Source organism: Oratosquilla oratoria, chromosome 16 (assembly GCF_046742065.1).
Source record: "Oratosquilla oratoria isolate Oo_2021 chromosome 16, ASM4674206v1, whole genome shotgun sequence".
In the NCBI taxonomy this organism is placed as follows: Eukaryota; Metazoa; Arthropoda; class Malacostraca; order Stomatopoda; family Squillidae; genus Oratosquilla; species Oratosquilla oratoria.
In genome coordinates this window covers 48,447,201-48,469,700 of record NC_134792.1, presented here as the reverse complement: position 1 = coordinate 48,469,700, position 22,500 = coordinate 48,447,201, and the positions used below count along the sequence as shown (strand labels likewise).

The window sequence follows — 22,500 nt, the reverse complement described above, 5'->3', positions numbered from 1 at the left end:
ATGTATTTCATCTTCATTTTTACTAAAAAAAAAAGGATGCCACTTGATGTAATTTAAGCGCAGAAACTAATTGAAATAGAGTGTAGAACTTTATATTATAGTAACTAAATAATGAGTAAAATACTACTTACCCGAAGGCATACTAAAGGACAAAATACCGACTTGTTACATAGGAAGGTATACATATCCATACTTAAAGGATTGTAAAATACACACACACACACACACACACACACACACACACACACACACACACACACACACACAAATATATATATATATATATATATATATATATATATATATAAAATACACACACAAACACACACACACACACACACACACACACACACACACACACACACACACACACACACACACACACACACATGTATACATACATATATATATATATATATATATATATATATATATATAGAGAGAGAGAGAGAGAGAGAGAGAGAGAGAGAGATTGTGTGTGTGTCTTTATATGTGCGTGTTTGTGTGTATGTGTGTGTGTGCTTGTGTGTGCGTGTAAGTTTGTTTTGTATATGTATCAATAACGTATATACTTCTATTGTACCATATCAAAGTTGAGGGGATTACAGTAATACCCTCTATTTCTCACCACGAAAATAGAGAAGGAAACAAGAAACTACCTGGAAAGGATACAAATACTTTCACTCTTCACATATGTAAAAGTATATCCAATGCATAATTACCTGGCAAGAGAAGAAGAAGTAAAAACCACAGAATTTTCATTTGTGGAAAATACGGTGACGTCATCACGGCAAGTTGTATTTTTAATCCTCAGTCTTTTCAGAAGACTCTGAAAAACAAGAACATAAAATTTAAACGTTGATTACTCCATGAATACTTAATGACATAATTATAACTCAATATATTTCTCTCATACGTACTCTATTTTACAAAACCTTGGTAGTAACAATTATATTTAGCATAAGATGAATTAGACTTTATGTAATTATAAGAGCTTGTTGAGGAAGATTACATATACAAGGATATCAAATAATTCCGAATGTCGTTTCCGGATTCGAACCGGGTTCGTGAAATTTCACTGCCATCGCCTTACCGACTGAGCTACTGACCCTACAAAATTCTCCAACATGGAAGTTAATCTACTTCCCGAGGAACTAAGTCGACTGCTAACTGCCGTCTGTACTTATTATTTTACAGAGAACCAGGGCAACTTAACTAGTGGTTAGACTGGTACGTTTCCTTGATGGACTTATCGTCGTTGTCATATCTGAATAGAATCACTAGTGACGGTGATGTTGATCAGGTATGACAACAACGATAAGTTCATCAAGGAAACGTACCAGTCTAACCACTAGCTAAGTTGCCCTGGTTCTCTGTAAAATAATAAGTACGGACGGCAGTTAGCAGTCGACTTAGTTCCTCGGGAAGTAGATTAACTTCCAGGTTGGAGAATTTTATAGGGTCAGTAGCTCAGTCGGTAAGGCGATGGCAGTGAGATTTCACGAGCCCGGTTCGAATCCGGGGACGACAGTCGGAATTATTTAATCAACATCACCGTCTCTGGTGATTCTATTCACATACAAGGATATCTTAAGGCTGTTTCAAATACTCACAAAATTTGCTCATAAAAGCATTAAATACAATGCTATTTTCACTATGAAGCTGTTAATGACCTTTATGAAATTTTCTAAAAAAAGAAAAAAAAAACATTATATTTGTAAAAAAAAAATGTTTGTCACTATTAACTATTTTCCCTTTTAACTCAACCTTAGGTATTTATACACACATACATACACACGCACACACACGCGCACGCTCACATACATAAACATGTGAGTGTGTGTGTGTGTGTGTGTGTGTGTGTGTGTGTGTGTGTGTGTGTGTGTGTGTGTGTGTGTGTGTGTGTGTGTGTGTGTGCGCGCGCACGCGTTTATGAAAATAGGTAATGTATATGTACATATGTATATGTATATTTATGTATGTGATAAAGAATTCATAAGTTCATATGAAACATATCTCTGAGTCCTAACCAGTGAAACAGTATCCTTACAACAAAAGATATGAATATCATAATAACAGTGAAACACACGACACTGAAGAAGATGTAGCCATATGAGTGATCAAATGCATAAAAAGTATCAAAAAGCAATTATTGACTATTCTAGAATTAAAACAATATACATATATAAATAAAAAAAAAAATTTCTTTATTTATGAACGATAAGAAAATCAATCTAATTTTGAACTAGTACGAAAGAAGTTAAAAGAAATAAAGGCCAACATTCAACGAGGAACTATGAGCAGGTAGATTTTAGAAAAGAAAAAGTTATCTGTTGACTCTTGAAGGAAAAAATCCCATAAGGTGATCGATCACAAAGGAATGAATGCTGAAGCTGAAACAAAAGGGGTGATCGATATAGTCTTTACAAAAAAAAAAAAAAAAAAGATGGACGACACAGAAAAAGAAAATAGCAAAACGGGTATCCGTTTAGATACTAATCGAAATTATCGTTTATTAATATGTGAGCTTCGTTCACCTCAAAGTCAAGAAATATCTGCACCTAATCGGAAACCGATATTTTTCAAAGCAGGCATATGTGGAAAAAAAGAGAATCCGATGTTGCATGAACAAAATGAAATATTTGACTACTTTGCACTCTCCTTTAGTCCTCATTCTTTTGGTAGGATATTAATCCTTCCATTAAAGCTTTGCTGTCAGAAGAGAGTCGCCGAAATGGATTCCGGACAGGTGGAATGCATTTGGAAACAGAGAGATGTCTCCATGTGGCGATTACGATGAAATTACGATAATCTAATCGCCTTTCTCATCTAATCATAAAGTTACTTGAAGTGAGGGAACTTATTTTCATTTTTTTTTCTCACTTTACAAACTAAGCCCATTTTTCTACACAGACTCTGTAAGAAGAACATTTTATCATTGGAAATGATGAGGTCGTATCCAATACAGTTTGTCTATGTTGACGGTTAAAGTACGTACATTGTAACATTAAGGGACAAATACGTCTTTCGGACAAGGCGAGGACCATACGCCAGGAGGCGCCTAGCTGTGGCCAAAACCCTTGAACTACAGGAGCAGGTGACAGTCACTGCTCGGAATCGGAGAGAAGTGCGGGATTCGAACCCACGACTGAGCAAATGCGGGACCAGTAGGCTTCCCATTACGCCACCAGCGGCCATCTAGAACTTCAAAAGAAAACGGAAAACGGAAACCCTCAACCACTAAGAAAATGGGTCTCACAGTGAAAAATCACTGGTCTAAGACAACGGTTGCTATATCGATCTTTCGTATACAGCACTGTTTTCCAACCCTGGGGACGCGACCCCAAGTTGGGTCGCCAAGCGTTTTTCCTTGAGTCGCCAAGACATCTTGTATGCTAATTTTTTAAATTACTTTTGCTATGATAAAATTCAATGATGTTAACTCTGTCTTATAAGGATCATACTGGGGTCGCCTGAAGAAAAGGTCGAGAAATACTGGTATAGAGAGACCTGGAACTAACAAGTTGTTCTTCCAAACATAATGTTCCTGAATCCCATTATGATTCAATTTAACTTAGCGAACTTCCCCCTGCCAAGAGACTAGGACGGTGCCCCTTACAGAGGACTTTGTATCGTGGGAATTAATGAAACATGCCCTTGGTCCAACTCGCTGGTGGCGAGTTTGTCATTTCGACTTCCGCCACAAGTAACGACGCTCAAACTCACTCACTCAGTGGCAGTCTGACTTAACAGAAGCAGTACAACCCAGCGCGAAGAGGAAAAATCAGTTTAAGCTGAAATCTATTCACTCTTGATGAAATGGCATGAATTAGTTTAACAAAAAGAAAAATACAAGTAAAAGCATCACTTTGTATGGATCTCGTTTGTACTGTATATGGATCGCATTTTCCTTTTGCATATATATGGCAGTCTTTATTCTCATTTATTTATTTCAATGATACAATCCCTACTTTTTTTTTCTTGTCATAGTAACAGGTTTCTCAGTAAACCATTTAAAAAGAATTTAATTGTTTTAACTATTACAGCTTTATTGGGTGCGTAGGGGGAAAGTAATTCATAAAAGTCTTCATGAAGAATAAAAAAGAAAAACATAAATTAAAAATCATTCCTAAACCTAAATAAAACTATAATGGAAAAGTCTTTCATTAACAATCTTCAGCTGTAATTATTAACCTTTGTCTCTTTATCATAATTTTCAGTTGGGGAAACCCGTGGTTCTGAACTTAAAGCAACATGGCTTATGGTAGTTTTCTTTTTTCTTTTTTCTCTTTTTTTTAAAGTAATAAAAGTCACATCGTGAGTTACTCATTTTTTTTTTCTTTCAGAATCATTTCAATGTCACTTTGAGACAGTTTCTGTATCATGCGACGGTTATCGTTAATGCAGAATTGGTAAACCTCGATATGATTTTTGCTGAACAAATAGAACATGGGAAAATAATTCATTTATTTTCTCACGTCAAGAGATTTTATTTGCGCCAAAACAGAATAGAACAATCACAGTTGACGTTAGCAAAAAAAAAAAAAAAAAAAAAAAAAAAAAAAAAAAAATAATAATAATAATAATAATAATAATAATAATAATAATAATAATAATAATAGTAATAATAGTAATAAAATAAAAAATAAAGTAGCTGACGTTAGCCAGAATATAAATCGCAAACTATACCACCGTGGTAAAATGACGAAACGGGAGTACCTAAATCCACTGGATTTAAAAAGACGAAAACCTATGACCTGGATCGCCCAAGCAAAAAGGTCAAATACTCAATACCTCTGTTGGTTGTCTGACAGTTCAATTAACGACGGCATGACCCACCAGGTCAGGTTAGGTCAGGTCAGGCCAGGTACGTATTCGTATTCATCCGTTCATGCACTCGCTGAAGTCAAGCAATGTAGTATTTCATTCAAATTGTGTTTGCACAGGGATGGTTCCATGTTAACAAAACTCTGGCTTTTCCGCGGTGTGTGTGTATGTACATGTGTGTGTGTGTGTGTGTGTGTGTGTGTGTGTGTGTGTGTGTGTGTGTGTGTGTGTGTGTGTGTGTGTGTGCGTGTGATTCACCATGGTCTTGGACCACGTGTTGGACTCGTGATAGACAGCTATTACCCTCCCAGAAGAGAGCTCATAGCTTATATATGACCAATCTATGAGTAATGCTGTGACCTCACACGCACACACACACACCCAACACCCCGCCCACGAGAGTTGGAGTAACGACTCGCAGCTCAGCGATATTGAAATTATTTCAGCGCTGGGCGGAATTATCTGTTAGTAAACCAGTTCTTGCCTTTATATACTTAAACCTAAATGCTTTCCATTTAAACCCATTACTGCGACACTTGTCTTAATATGATGACCTTGCCTACTTCACCCTTGTTAAAACCCTTGACCCACTTGAATACTTCTATTAGATCACCTCCACATCATCGAGATGTGTGTGTGTGTGTGTGTGTGTGTGTGTGTGTGTGTGTGTGTGTGTGTGTGTGTGTGTGTGTGTGTGTGTGTTTGTGTGTTAATATTCTTCTTCCGCCTTCTACTGCTTCTTTCTTTCCGTCCTTTTTCTTATTGTCTTTCTTGTTTTCTATTTTTCTTTTCCGTTTGAGAAAACCAGTAGTGGGAGTTACTCGCTCCCTTCATCATATTCTTTATTGTGCCCTTTATTAGACGCCTATTCTTGTGCCCCGACTGGAGGAAGTGCAGGAGGCTAAACTATGTCCTGTATTTCACTTTGTCTCGCAAATTTTAACCAGACTTTAAAATTCCCTTTTAAATGGGCTCTGTGCAGACTTGTGTTCATTCGATTTTTTTTTTTTTTTTTTTTTGTGGGGGGGGGTGGAGTGACTTTTGGCTTTTCACGAAAACTTTGAGGGGAATCCTTTTCCGCCCATAATCCCACGGAACGACCTTGCAAATATATTGTAATACTGCGCGTACATAAACTCGCACACACACACACACACACACACACACACACACACACACACACACACACACACACACACACACACACACACACACACACACACACACACACACACACTCACTCACTCACTCACTCACTCACTCACTCACTCACACACACACACACACACACACACACACACACACACACACACTCACTCACTCACTCACTCACTCACTCACTCACACACACACACACACACACACACACACACATACATACATACACAAAACACATAGACACACACACACACACACACACACACACACACACACACACACACACACACACACACACACACACACACACACACACACACACACACACACACACACACACACACACACACACACACATACACACACACACTTCAACGATGTTGAAGTACCACGATTGATTGTCAATTCAGTGATCCATATAGTGAGTGCTGAAGCAGTTGAATTGTTAAGAGAAGATTAGTTAACTTTAAGAATCCGGAATCCTTCAGGTGAAGATTCAGTCAATTCCCGCTGACCTTTCAGTAAACAATAAACCTCGCCCTCTTGCCAAAGAACAGGAGAGGATTTAAATTATTCATTGTCTAAACGCGGGCTGCTCAAGGAAGCGCTTTAGTGCGCATGCGTGAATTGTGACGTCAACAGACCGTGGTACCCATAAACGCGTTTATCACATTATCATGTAATATTAAATTCTTTGGTCACATCAGATCGAGTGTCACATAAATTAATAATTCGGAAGATGTGATCAGGGTTCACGTCCAGGCACAACGTAGGGTTAAATAAAATAGCATCCGACCTAGTTATGGACCAAAAGGTCTCCCGTCTGCATGATCCTCACTTGCAATCCTTTGTAAAATAAGCTTGACGATACACAGTTAGAAGACTGAGTACTTTGTGGCGCGTTGGTTTCCCTCCCAAGTCACAGTACGTGAGCGTAGGTTCGCATCCTTCTAGTGACTTCCTACATCCTTGCTGTCCAAGCACAAAGGGCACAGGTGGTGGCTTTCAACGCTGTGAAGAGTATTCAGACTTCTGCATATGTCAGTAACGAATGGATTAACGGAAATCGGGTTTAACATTCTAAAGGCGGTATTACTCTTTTTTTTTTTTTTTTTTTACATCCGACTGTTGGAGCAAAGTTGCAGCTCGCAGCATTCGGAAAGCAATCTGATGTGCTGAAGGAAAATAACTTTCCTCCAGTACATCAAATGACATTTTAATTCAATTGTTGAGGAAACAAAATAGTCTCCCATTGTGATTTCCGACTGAAAAAAAAACTCTGGAGATGGGCAGTACCGCCGATTAATTGGAGGTTGGCGGAAAAATATCCCAGTGTGATAGCCCCTGAGAAGAGGTTTCTAGGGAGTATATTTTCACTTTTTTTTTTCTAAATAACGCCACAAAATTTCACTCAGCTGAGCTAAGAATTACGAAATGATATACACGGGTATCCCCGTACGTCAAAGTAAAACACTGCGGCAACCGGGAAAAAATGAGACACAGCGACTGCTATCGAGGCGATTAAGAGTTCGTGCCGCACTCAGGCCTTGCGAGCGTTTAATATAAAGAGTGTGGGACGTTTCTTGCCTTTCATCTGCTTTTACGTTGGCGCCGAGAAACTTTGAAAATAAAAGAGTTAAGATGACTCCTATTTCCAGGCACAAGGAAACTCTCACACATGTACACACACACACACACACACACACACACACACACACACACACACACACACACACACACACACACACACATATATATATATATATATATATATATGCGTGTGTATACACACACATACACAAACATATATATATGTTTGGTGATGAATAATCCTGATATAATGTCTGGGGTTCATTGACCGTTGGAAATATTCATCATGGGCAGATGTTCAATTAAAGAGGATTCTACCATATTCCTTCTGAACCCACACCCAGATTTATAAATAAGATCGGATTTTTTCCAGTACATCCGGTGATTTAATTTGTATACGTGTTGTAACACGGCTGAACTTTCTTGACCATACTTGATGAATCTTTTATATATATATATATATATATATATATATATATATGTATATAATATGTATGTATGTATACATAACACGACTAAACTTTCTTGGCCATACTTGATGGACTTTATATATATATATATATATATATATATATATATATATATATATCTATATATATATATATATAGACGCAGTTACCAAAGAACGAAGCGCAGGTCCTACTCATCACAAAGCACAAATGCGATAAGATAATCGCATTGTAAGAATCCAATACCAGCGTGGCATCGAGCCAAGGTGGCACCAGCCGCCCTGCCGAGGTGCCAGAGACAGCGCCGATCCACAATCCACACCACGGCTGACTCTCTCTCCACCTCCTTCCACCTCAGACTCTTCCTGAATCAAAGGCTCCTCGGAAGGTGTCGACTGGAGTAGTTTAGTGATGGCGTGATGCGGTGATGTGGTTATCGAGGAACAAGCCTTTGGTTGAAAGGGTTGAGGCTGTCAGTTAGCATGCATGCATACAGATGCTCACACACACACACACACACACACACACACACACACACACACACACACACACACACACACACACGCAAGCACGCAGAACGCACGCGGATGCGTTTGCCAGCGGTTTCTATCGGCCTAAATTTACATTGAAATTGATTGCATGTTCGTGTGCGCGCCCACGCGCGCGCGTGTGTGTGTTCGTATATGTGTATGCATATATATATATATGTATGTATTATATATCTATATATATATATATATATATATATATATATATATATATATATATATATATATATATATACGTCTTTCCACATGAGATGCCTCAGAAAGATTTTCCCCGACGTGCCTTAGGGGAGCAGAAACGGTTACCATTTACTTCTTGCTGACGCTTTCTCAATTCAGGTGTTCTAGCCAATGTGTGTCGCATGCCCGATGAGCGCTTGCCGAAGACGTTCAATTTGAAAGCAGGAAAGCGCTCCCACGGTGGTTTAACGAAAGCGCTTCAAGGACACATTGAAGTCTTGCCTAAAGCGCTGAAACATCAGCGTCGAGTCCTGGGAGGAAGCTACGACGCACCTCAGTGACCACCACGGTGTCGGGCTACGAAACGAGGCGTGTGGACGAAGAACAGCAGAAACGAAAGCGGAGGAAAAACAGTCAGTACCTCCTCTTCTACCTCCCAGACTGATTGTTAAACCACGCAGTCACCTGCCCACAATGCAATTGACTATTCAAGGCGATGATCGGATTTGTCAGTCATCTTCCCCACACAATACCTAGTGGTGATTCGTGTACATAAATATCAGTACATTTTTGTTTTACCAAAAGTCGTGGTCGTTTATGCTTGCAAAGGACAAACAACATATATATATATATATATATATATATATATAATATATATATATAAATATATGTATACATGTATGTATGTATACATGTATGTATATATGTATGTATATATATGTATGTATATACATATATGTATGCATATATATGTATATATATAATATGTGTATATACATATATATATATATATATATGTATATATATAATATATATGTAATATATATATAATATATCTGCACTGAAGATGTAATTATACGAAAGCGCTCTGCTTCGTTAGTTTACTTTTCCTAGTGGTTACTTACGCATCTTAGAACACACGCTCTTAGTGTTTTTATTGCATATATATATTTATATATATATATATATATATGTGTGTGTGTGTGTGTGTGTGTGTGTGTGTGTGTGTGTGTGTGTGTGTGTGTGTGTGTGTATGTGTGTGTGTGTGTGTGTACGGTATATTTATTGAAGAATTGCGCCTATTTATAAGAAATCTCAGTTACATTCCTCAATCAATTAATTAATTCATCAATCTATTGCCCCGGATTCCCCCTGCAGAGGACACACGATTTCCAGATAATCAGCAACATCCACCGGCTTGGCCCATGAGTCCTTCAAGGAAGAAAATTTGTATCTTTGTCCGAGCGTGGCTAGATTGGGTCAGTTTAAGATATTTCTGTGTCTTTAGTATGATGGTTACGTCTGGCGAAGTTTTTTCTTTTTCTTTTCTGTGCTGGACGGTGACCTGAATGTAGTGAGGCTAAAGTGATTTATGATTTTGCTCCGTGGGGATAATGTCTGAATTGAGCATTATAATCATGGCGTTTTTGTAATGGTTATCTTCCCCAGATATAATTACTAAACCAATTGCTACGACATAAGTAAATATAATCAACCTGTTCCGTCACATATATATATATATATATATATATATATATATATATATTTATATATATACATATATATATTTATTTATATATATATATATATTTATATAAATATATATATTTTTATATATATATATATATAATATATATATATATATATATATATATATACATATATATACATATTACATGAACTTCTTAAATTGTCTCTTTTCGCAAAAGGTACTTGGCATCCTACATTGTCTCCGTTCGTGAGGTCTAGACGTTAAAGCAGCCACCGTTGCCAAGATTTTTTTTGTTTTTTCTGATGTCAGTTGTATGACAATGTTTGAGTTTAGGGTCCCTGGAGCCAACGCGGCCAGACTACCAGAACGGAGGAACGCGTAGTCGTTTCTGTATCGACTTTCATCCAAGACGGTTAGAAGCCCCAGAAATCGACGCGAACAAATTTGAATCCTTTCGTGTACAGGAATGTTATTTCCTCATTGGGATCGTAAAAATATTAAACGGGTCATTGTTGATTAATTCTTTCGTTAAGTCCATTCTTCCAGAGCCGTTCGTGACCTAACGCATTTCCTTTGACTGTCGACACATAAGCTTATTCGACAGAGGAAGACTAGAACTACACAGCAGAGGTGTTAAAGAGAATGTAGCCTCCCAACCACGCCACCGAGCCCAACCTCCAATTACAACACCTTCTGGTTGTCTGATTAAGTAAATGACGAGTGAGTTCACAAATGGAAACAAAAGGACGAATACCAACACACTGGGGAAGGAAATGGGACGGGTATAAGTATACGTCAACCCGTATTGAAAATGGGATGTCGTTCGTCATCGTGGAGGCTGCAACAAAATGTTTCGTTCATTCACGGAAAGGTTAATCAAGATATGAGGCGACCGCTTCCTTAATTATCTCACGATGAAATAGAAAGTGGACAAAAGATATGGAAAGTTGATGTTAATAGATACGAAATGAATCAAATTACGAAAGCAAACTTTCCACCTATAAACCAGCGCAACCAAAGAATCGTCACCACGGAAACACTTAACGACTCTCTGACTTTTCATTATAAGAACGTCTTTGCTGGTTTTAGTCTTTGGCCACGATGAGTTTCTCGAACCATTAAGTATCAATTTTATCTCGAGGAATTATCTCGCTGCTATGGCAGTTTTATAGATTTTGTTGTAGGACCTTGTGCCCAAGGGATTAAGCAAAATTCGGAACACTCTTCTCTGTCATCTCACTAACGAACACTGAAATCGAAATCTGTGTTAGAGGAGAAACTATGAACCGTGATACACACACACGCGCACACACACACACACACACACACACACACACACACACACACACACACACACACACACAGTAGTAGAGTTCCCGACCGCCACGGCAGCGGTCCGAGTTCGAAACCCGCCCATGACTGAAATAATTTCAGTATCGCTACGCTGCGAGTCGTGGGCGAGGAGTTGTGTGTGTGTGTGTGTGTGTGTGTGTGTGTGTGTGTGTGTGTGTGTGTGTGTGTGTGTGTGTGTGTGTGTGTGTGTGTGTGTGTGTAAGGTCACAGCATTACCCATAGATATTCATATATGAACTCTGAGCTCTCTTCCGGGAGTGTAGTAACTGTCGATCACGAGTCTGACACGTGATCCAAGCCCATGGTTAATCACACACACACACAGAGGTCCCGGGATTGAGTCGCATTTCCCGCTTCAATATTTTTCACTGATACCACGAGCCGTTACTAATCCTCTTGAACTAGATGTGCGTGTGTGATTCATCATGGTCTTTGGATCACGTGTTGGACTCGTGATCGACAGCTATTTCTCTCCCGGAAGAGAGCTCAGAGCTCGTATGACCGATCTATGGGTAATGCTGTGACCTTACACGCACACACACACACACAACTCCCCGCCCACGAGAGTTGTAGTAACGACTCGAAGCGCAGCGGTACTGAAATGATTTCAGCCCTGGGCAAGATTCGAAACCGGACCGCCGTAGTGACGTGTGTGTGTGTGTGTGTGTGTGTGTGTGTGTGTGTGTGTGTGTGTGTGTGTGTGTGTGTGTGTGTGTGTGTGTGTGTGATTCGTCACCACCACCATGGTCTTTGGATCACGTGTTGGACTCGTGATCGACAGTTATTTCCCTCCCGGAGGAGAGCTCAGAGCTCATATATGACCGATCTATGGATAATGCTGTGACCTTACACGCACACACACACACCCAACTCCCCGCCCACGAGAGTTGGAGTAACGACCCACAGCGCAGCGATACTGAAATTATTTCACCCCTGGGCGGGATTCGAACCCGGACCTCCGTAGTGGCAGTCGGGAATTTACTAACTGCCACACGAGAGTGTGTGTGTGTGTGTGTGTGTGTGTGTGTGTGTGTGTGTGTGTGTGTGTGTGTGTGTGTGTGTGTGTGTGTGTGTTCTTTAGTTTGCTATATCACGCAATCCTTAAGCTCTGAGCTCTTATCCAGAAGGTTAACATCTGTTAATCACGAGTCCAGCCCGAGATCCACAAGCCTATGCACCAGTCTTTCTACTTTACTGCAAAGTGGCTTATTTATTTATTTATCTATTTATTTATTTATTTTATGTATTTATTGTATTTATTATCTATTTATTATTTATTTATTTATCTATTTATTTATGTATTTATTCATTTATTTTTATATATTTATTTTATCAATTTATTATATAATTATTTACTTATTATTTATTTGTTTATCTTTATTTATTTATTTATTTATCTATTTATTTACTTATTTATTTCTGATAGAAATGGTAGGAGGTAATTTCATGTTCTTGTGTGGCTAATTTTGACTCCTCATCTGCATGAAATAGCCTGTCAACCAAAACAAAATTCCAAAAGGACCTCACCAGTTTGAACGTTTCCCCCAAGCATTGTCACTCCTCTCAAAGGGGACGTTGTGCCAAGAACGAGAGCCGTTGAATTTCAGGAGCCAAGTGCTGTGACAACACTTATTAGGGCGACTGTGCATATATGCAATAACGATTCCGTTTATTCTCCGCCTTTCTGGGGCTTAAAGACCACATTACCTTAGCGCGTGCCTCCTTTGTCTTCCACATTTCGTGTCCTCCCTTTTCCTCTTCTTCCCTTCTCCCTCTCTTCCCTTCTTCCTCTCTTCTCCCTCCCCACTCCCCTCCCCTCTCCCCTCCCCTCTTCTCCCCTCCCCTCTTCTCCCCTCCCCTCTTCTCCCCTCCCCTCTCCCCTCCCCTCTTCTTCCCCCCTCCCCTCTTCTTCCCTCCTCCCCTCTTCCTTCCCCTCTTCTTGACTAATTGTCGCCATCACGTTGGTAATGGTGGCCCAAAAGGCCTGGGCTTCAAAACCAAATGCCTAATTATCGCCTCCGAACTCCAGCGGCTGACTTATGAGGCTCTATTCCTTCCTCCAACAGTTCTCCAACAGTTTCTGCATATTCGTCACTTGAGGGCGAATTTGGCGCGCTGGGGGACGGATTCACAAACAAATCCAAACCGTAAAATTGATAACAAAGTGCTCAAGTCCCCGTCTTCTCGATTCCGTTCAGAAGCCAACTGTGCTTTCATGGTAAGATTATTTCTATACTTCCTCGAAAGGATTTTGTTGTGTATCTTTGCCATGTCCAAGACGTAAACTCGAGAAGATCAATCCAATGGACTTTATAGAAGATGGATTATGAAAGATAAACTCTAATTCTAGTTCGGATTTGTTTGTGAGTTTAGACTCGAGTTAAGTAACCTCAGATCCAGACTGTTTTTCTCAACCTCCGCCATGTTTGTGTCAGGTTTTCTTGAGGTTCTATGTCTTGAGGAAAAAAAAAAGACATTAACCCTTCCCTCTCCCCTTCCCTCCCCTTCCCTCCCTTCCCCCACCAAAGCCGTCATTTGTGCTTTATGTGCTTGTGTACCCCGGGCAAATGACATTTACCGATAGTTGTTAGAAGTTGACCTGGAATTAAAAAGATACTCATGTATATAAAAGATCATATCAAGATATGATTGGTTGCAGACAGAACCACTACGTTTGCCCAACGAGCCAGGTGGCGGTCGTTTGGAATCGATCCAAGGATTTTGTGTTCATAAGACGAGTTTAAGACAAAATAAACGAATCCCTGTATGAAGAACATCATTCAGTGGTATGTGTATTAGAGAATGTGTGTGTGTGTGTATTCACCTTGGTCTTTTGGATCACGTGTTGGACTCGTGATCGACAGCTATTTCTCTCTCGGAAGAGAGCTCAGAGCTCTTATGACCGATCTATGGGTAATGCTATGACCTTATACACACACACACACACACAACTCCCCGCCCACGAGAGTCGGAGTAACGACCCGAAGCGCAGCGATACCGAAATAATTTCGGCCCTGGGCAGGATTCGTACCAGGTACCGCCTTCACCCCCGTGCTGACAGTCTGAGACTCTACCAACCGCGCCACCAAGTGTGTGTGTTTGTGTGTGTGTGCGCGCGTGTGTGTGTGATACGTGTGTGTGTGTGATGCGTGTGTTTCCATGTGGGGATGCGTAGGTAGTAAAAAAAGAAAACGTTCCACTTTGCATACCATTAGCATCGTCTTAAATGGAGAGGTGGAACGAGGAGTGGAAGGGAGAGAGGGAGGAGGAGGGAGGGAGGGAGGGAGGGAAGGGTGAACGAAGGATGAGTCAGTGAAGATGAAGAAAGGGAAGAGACGATAAGACCTTGCGATAAGGAGGAAACTGACAAAACAGGTATACAAATGGATTCAAAAGGATTAAAAGCTGTTGTTGACCAATTGAAACTAAACGAGAAATAACGAGAGGGGAGTAGTTTGCTCACAGCGTGATATGAGACAGTAGACCATCGTATCAGGACACACGAAAGTATTTGTAAACAATCGCATCAGATGTAAACACAGAAGCAGGAGGAGGATCTCGACTGGCGGGTAAGGTTGGCGCTCAGGATGTAAACAAAAGAGGCGAGTACATGGGGGAGGAGGAGGAAGAGATTAACCACATTTTCAGTCAGTTCACGACGCGCTTACGTTGATGGTATCTGCATTTAAGGAAAACGTATCAGATCAAGGGGCCTCTTTTTATCATTATGCGTATCCATGATTCGTGTGTTTTATCTTATTTTTTTTGTGGTTGTAAGAAGCTTTTTCTTCTGGCAAGTGCATCACGATTGCCTTCGATTTAAGTCTAAGCCGTGAGTTAAACATATTTAACATTATCTATTCATTTATATAAATTTATCTTTATTTATTTGTTCATTGATCTGTTTAGCTGTTTATCCTTATACATAACGATGAATTCTCCAACTCTGGTGTGTCGAAATGGACTGAGGTGATTTATGCTACGTTGATTCATCCTTTCGAAACGACGCTAACATTCGTGTTTACTAACGGCGTGGCATCAACCACAACAAAACCCATAAACAGATTCACCGCGTCAAACGAGACACTATGCACCTCTGCTTTCCAAAGTTTATTCACTGTTGCGATGTGTTCACCTCCTAATGGATGATGCTACACAGGATTCAATTCAATATTTTCTTATTTCAATATGATTATAATCATCGGAAATCATTTTTGATAAATATAGTCACAATATAGAGATCATAGGTTCATATGATGAAGGAGAGGGGAGAATTCTAAGTTGTCGTCGAACTTTGGAATCTAGATTTACACTTAATTGGATGGATTAGGGTATAGTTTGCACACAATCTTAATATACAGGAAGCAATTAAACACATTTATCATCATCTATATATTTATTTCAGTTTAGCTACTTGTTTGTTCATTTATCTGTTTATTCATCTATTTATCTGTATATTTATCTATTTATCCATTTGCTTACCTATTCATTTGTTTTATTCATCTATTTGTTGATATATTTATTCATTTGTTAATTTCTTTGTTTACACGTCTATTAATTTATTACGATGGGGCAAGATAGTTTGTACAGCGAAAAATCAAAATGTTTAAGAATATTAAATAGGGTTAGACTATAAGAACACAGTTGTTGTTAGATAATGAAAATTTAATTAATCAACATTAGAATGTGTCACCACCTCAGAAAAATGTGGACGAAATAGGCAGAGCCTCGGTTAGCATAAGCAGAACGCGGGAGGGGAGCAAAGAAAACGACGTCGCGTACGCTCGAGAGAAGAGCCTCGTGAAAAATGACGTCACTTGGGACGAAGACAAACAGGACAGCTGAAGAGCGAATGATGAAGTGAGCAAAGAGAAAGAGGGACCGATGCTAATGCGAGAATAAGGGACCCGAATTCACGGCGCTGTTTTTGCGAAAACCTTCTCAGAGGCGAAGGCAGAAGAGAGGGGAAAAGGACTGAAAGGGAGGGAGGAAAAAATCAGCAACGAAATGGTGGAGCCATGTTCGTATGGAGAAACCTCGGAAGCAAATGCAGAAGAAGGAGAAGACTCGTTAAAGGAAGATTGAAAGAAAAACAAAGCAGAAACGGAACGGCACAGACAATTATCGGCAAATGCATGAAAAGGAAAAGATGATTTCTTTTAAGAAATACATAAAGAAAAAGACTGCAGTGGCCTAAAATGGGTAGAAAGTTTTGTTAGCTTCGCCCAAGTCCAAACTGTTTGATACAACTGAAGAGAGACTCAGAACCACAAATGTATGTCATAACGTCACAGCTTAGGAGTTTATAAACATTGGAAATATCTACATTCTACCATCGTGAGTTGCTACAGTGTTGAACACCATATCCTCCCTCCGTATAACCTTACTCCTTGTGTACATCCAAACCCCAGTTGGACCATAATCGTCTATACTAAGCCGACTCAGAACCGCCACAAGCCTTTGGATAGGTCCTGAGATCGTTTAGGGAGATGAGAAAGGGGATGTTTTATGCTCTGGGCTATTCGGCGAGAGGAAATATCTATTAAAGTTGCCTCAGAAGTTTGATAGAAACTATGGAAGCGTGGGAGATTTGGAGAATAGAGATGGAAGTAGAGGAGTAAAAGGGGGCTCGGCTACTGGATGGAGGTCGGGGTGTCGATGCGGGAACTAGAAAATAGAAAGGAATAGATGAGGTGGAGGGCTTAAGGGATGAAAGCACTTCCAGGATAAAGGAAGAGGGAACTGGCGAAGATAGTCATGAAGGAAGGAATTCGTTGAGAACGGAACGTGCGAGATGAATATCGGGAAAATAGTGAGGAAAAATACATAACGTTGTTGATCAAGACGTTGACGTGTGACCGCCTGCCCAACGACACTAACAAAGACGTGCTTAAGACGTGGGGAGGTACCACAGAATTGAATCAAATAACCCGACGGCAGGCACATTAAAAGGGAAAGTACCACCAGATATGGGAGGTTTTCATTAATAGATTCCACCCTCTTCAATAAGTCAAAATCTCGAGGGCAGCAACAGCTGCCTGATGCACGATGATTCGATGATGAATCACAATACTCGCATTATAAAATATAAAGTTACAGCTTTATTGCTCGTTCTCTTCCACTCTGAATGTTAATAACTACAGAAAATATGATCAAGCCAGTTCACAAGATATGAGGATCACTCAGCTACAGCTACAAAATAAATGTAATCAAGACGCCAACTTTGGGATCATTCTCATATACCCACTCGCACTTGATGACGCCTTCGTAGGCGTTATCGTATCCAAGTGGTCGAGGAAAAACCGTAACTCTATCAATGCCAAGTGGATGACAAGACGTTCAATTAGATGTCTTGGAGCGGCCAGATGAAGAGCAAAAATACCACCCGTAAGGAGGGAATTCGAGGGAACTGAACATCTTAACTCCGTTTAATAGTGTGATACTTCTTATAAAAGTATCTTCTTGGCACGTTATCATGCCAAAGGGGCTAATGACAAAAAGAACACAGTTCATCTCACTGAGTTTCCCCAGCTGGATGGAATTCATCGTCAGGAGAGAAAAAAAAAAATCATAACCCATACCATCGGATTCTAAGACATCAACGAAAAAGTTTTGACGCTTTTGTTTCTGGAACTACACCATAACTGATTAAAGTCACCAGGTATTTGGAGATAGACAGGAATTTGATCGTTTAGGAAAGGAAGACTTCAAGGAAAGCGACCCTCTACAGACGCGTAATAAAAGGCGAAGAAGATCAAAGCGGAAAGGGAATAATCACCTGTGGAACTGAAGATTAAGATCTGAAGACGGGTCGACAGTAAAACATAAGAACGGTTGGAGCGCGTCCGTAGTAGATGAGTTAGCAGAAACAGTCGTCAAAGCAATTTCAATCAAATAATTCATTTTGTTTCTTATATTTCTGTTTATTTGTGTGTTTGATCTTCTCGTCAGCCTCTACTGTTCCACTCCATTATAACAAGAGTAGATTTAATGGAAGACAAATATATGTTGGGAAGTGTTATAGTGCGTGTGTGTGTGTGTGTGTGTGTGTGTGTGTGTGTGTGTGTGTGTGTGTGTGTGTGTGTGTGTGTGTGTGTGTGTGTGTGTGTGTGTGTGTGTGTGTGTGTGTGTGTGTGTGTGATTCACCTTGGTCTTTGAATCACGTCTTGGACTCGTGATCGACAGCTATTTCCCTCCCGGAAGAGAGCTCAGAGCTCGTATAACCGATCTATGGGTAATGCTATGACCTTACACGTACCCACACCCCCAACTCCCCGCCCACGAGAGTTGGAGTAACGACTCGAAGCGCAGCGATACTGAAATAATTTCAGCCCTGAGTAGTATTTGAATCAGGTACCGCCGGTAACGCCGTACTGACACTCTGGGACTCTACCAACCGCGCCACCGAATGTGTGAGTGTGTGTGTGTGTGTGTGTGTGTGTGTGTGTGTGTGTGTGTGTGTGTGTGTGTGTGTGTGTGTGTGTGTGTGTGTGTGTGTGTGTGTGTGTGTGTGTGTGAAGAGAAGGAATCTTATATACAAACGTATGAGAATAAGAAAAAGAGAGATGGAGAGTAGAGAAATAATTCGTAAAACGTGTCTGTTCTTTTAAAAAAAGTGAACTTGCTAATGAACACAGACTTTTATTTTTGCCATCAGGAATGGAGGCATAGAAATGAGACGCGTAGGAGGAGAAGCAGGAGGAGGAGGAGGAGGAGGAGGTGGAGGAGGTGGATAAGGAGGAAAGGTTGTCTTGACAAAATCGATTTCTGAACGATCTAGACGCTACCCTGAAGGCCGTAAAAGTTTGGGAAAAAATACTTTTCATTTTTATTTTCATCGTCATTGAAGAGTTCGAAAAGAAGACGTTGGTTGGATGAATTATATAAGAGAATAACTTAGGATTTTTTTAAACTTCAGAACAAGAAATATAAAAGAAGCAAGAAAATTGTTTCAGTAAAATATAAAAGACAACGTTGGTTGGATGAATTATATAAGAGAATAACTGACACAGGATCTTTGAAAACTTCAGAACAAGAAATTTGAAAGAAGAAGCAAAAAAAATTATTTCAATAAAATATACAAGACAAATTTGCAAAATGGCGGAGTACAATATTTGAATGAGATCATTTCTTGCAATCCCTAATGTGATTTTATAAAAAAAAAAACTAAAAACTAACCATGACCCAAGCCAAGTAAAAATCTTGTATATGCAGACAAAATACCAAGTGAATCAAATATTTCCTTTAAGAAATTAAACAAAGATGAAAAATAACATTAACATCTGTTGATACAAATTTTGTAAAAAAAAAAAAAAAAAAAAAAAAAAAAAAAATTATAATCAGTGATAATTCAGCTGTTGCTGTGGAAATGGTGAGCAACAGAGAAACAGAGAGAAGTAAGACTGAAGACCCAAGTTTAAGAAAACCAGGAAAGTTGCCACCCAAGGAGACCATTGCACTATTTCAAGATTATCCCACATATCAGAAAAGAGGCTTAGATATAAGGAGAGCAAAGAAGAAATATAATGCTTGGTGTTACTCCTGTAGTTGATAAAGAAACTGCCAAAAATATCATAAAACAGTGGCTATTCTTATATATAGTATTTATATGTATATATATATATATATATATATATATATGTATATATATATATATATGTATATATATATATATGTATATATATATATATATATATATATATATATATATATATATATATATGCAGACAAACCACTGGGAAAATGAAAGAGATGAGACCGAGCGCTTTCGTCTATTCAGACATTTTCAAGGTATAGATACATAAAAGAGACAAGTATATATAGTCAGAAGGTTAAGGTGGATCTCTCCCAGTGCCATATTGGCTCAAGTGTCCGGACATTTGGTTTACAATTTTTGTTATAATAAATTCATCCAATTTGTATAATCCTTGACTTAAATTTAAATTATTAACAAATGTATTCTTGATCAGACTGGATTCTATGATGTTTCTATTCAAATAAGAATTACTTTTGACAATTACTTTAGCTTCATTCCAATTGATACAATGGTTAAAATCCCTAAGATGGACAAATAACGCGTTGGACGTTTGACCACTTCTAACGCTATATTTGTGTTGCTTTATTCTAACATTTAATTCCTTTCCAGTCTGACCAATATAGCATTTGTTGCAATCTTTACATGGAATTTTATATACACAGCCTTCCTTATTTTCAGGGGAATTTTTAATCAAAAGACTTTTGACTGTGTTGGAGTTCCTAAAAATGGTTTGGATGTTGAAATTCTTAAGAATATGCGGCAATTTAATGAAGTTGTCATGATACGGAAGAACGAGAAGATTTTTAGAATTAAATTTTTTCTTTAGTTTTGTCATCAAAATAAGACTTTCTAGCCATTTTTTGAGAAATTTCAATTAGATGATTTGGATACTTTAATTTTAAAGCTATGTCATTTATTCTTGAGAATTCATCATCCAAAAACTCCTGACTACAAACCCGATAAGCACGAAGGTACATTGAAGATAACACAGATGCTTTGGTCCTGTAATGATGAGAAGAATAAAAATGAACATATGAAAGAACATTAGTAGGTTTCCTATAAACATCAAATTTGAAAGACCTTTCGTTTCTGTATATCAATACATCAAGGAAAGGTAATTGGTTATTTTGTAAAATTGATTGAAGGGACTAAGGCGTTAAGTTGTGACAAGAAAGTTGACGGGTCAGCATTAACAGGCCAAATGCACAAAATATCATCAATGTACCTAAACCAAGTAACATTTTGGGGGAGAATATTGGGTAACAACTTTGTTTCAAAAAATTCCATATAAAGACTGCTAAGAATTGGAGAAATCGGATTACCCATTGCCATACCGAAATTCTGTAAATAATAGTTACCGTTAAACACAAAATGAGATTCCAAAACACACAATTTAATTAAATCAATAATGGTGGCAGTAGGCAGTGGTAAATCAAATTTCTCCAATTCTTCTTCAAGATACACTAATAAATCAAAAACTGGAACACAGGTGAATAACGAAGTGACATCATAACTAATAAGAGAAAAATCATAGTTAACATTAAGGTTATTAAGTTTGTTAACTAACTCTACATTGTTGTGTATGTGGCTGTGGGAAATTGTCCCTACTAGAGGGCTCAAAACGGACACAAGACACGTTTTCTCATGGCTTACGACAAATTGAAAAAGGATGATGAATTACATGTGACTAAAGCTGATAAAAGTAATAGTGTTGTCATTATGAACAAAAAGGATTATATTGACAAAATGGATGACCTCTTAGATGACAAAAATACGTACACTAAATTAAAGAAAAACCCTTTAGATGTTGTCAATAAGAATTTCAACACTAAGTTAAAAAGCATTTTAAAAGGACATGACATTTTGATCAAGCAGCTCTCCTCGAAATCACCATCACTTCCATACATGTATGGGTTGATTAAAACTCACAAACCGAACAACCCTGTGAGACCCATTACATGTTCCCGAGGATCTGCTGGGTACAATTTGTCCAAGTGGCTTGTGTCCGTTTTGAGCCCTCTAGTAGGGACAATTTCCCACAGCCACATACACAACAATGTAGAGTTAGTTAACAAACTTAATAACCTTAATGTTAACTATGATTTTTCTCTTATTAGTTATGATATCACTTCGTTATTCACCCGTGTTCCGGTTTTTGATTTATTAGTGTATCTTGAAGAAGAATTGGAGAAATTTGATTTACCACTGCCTACTGCCACCATTATTGATTTAATTAAATTGTGTGTTTTGGAATCTCATTTTGTGTTTAACGGTAACTATTATTTACAGAATTTCGGTATGGCAATGGGTAATCCGAATTCTCCAATTCTAAGCAATCTTTATATGGATTTTTTGAAACTAAGTTGTAAC

At 38.8% G+C, this 22,500-nt stretch overlaps 1 protein-coding gene across 5 annotated transcripts in view; it reads right to left on the bottom strand.

The window, feature by feature from the left end:
* Positions 1-22,500, bottom strand: part of LOC143033984 (uncharacterized) — a 326,328-nt gene that overhangs the window by 149,056 nt on the left and 154,772 nt on the right. For all 5 annotated transcript variants that reach the window (XM_076199760.1, XM_076199764.1, XM_076199762.1 and 2 more), the window contains one exon: positions 723-829. In XM_076199760.1, the coding sequence (XP_076055875.1) occupies positions 723-786 (64 nt within the window). In that variant the 5' untranslated portion in view covers positions 787-829. The remainder of the gene's footprint in view (positions 1-722; positions 830-22,500) is intronic.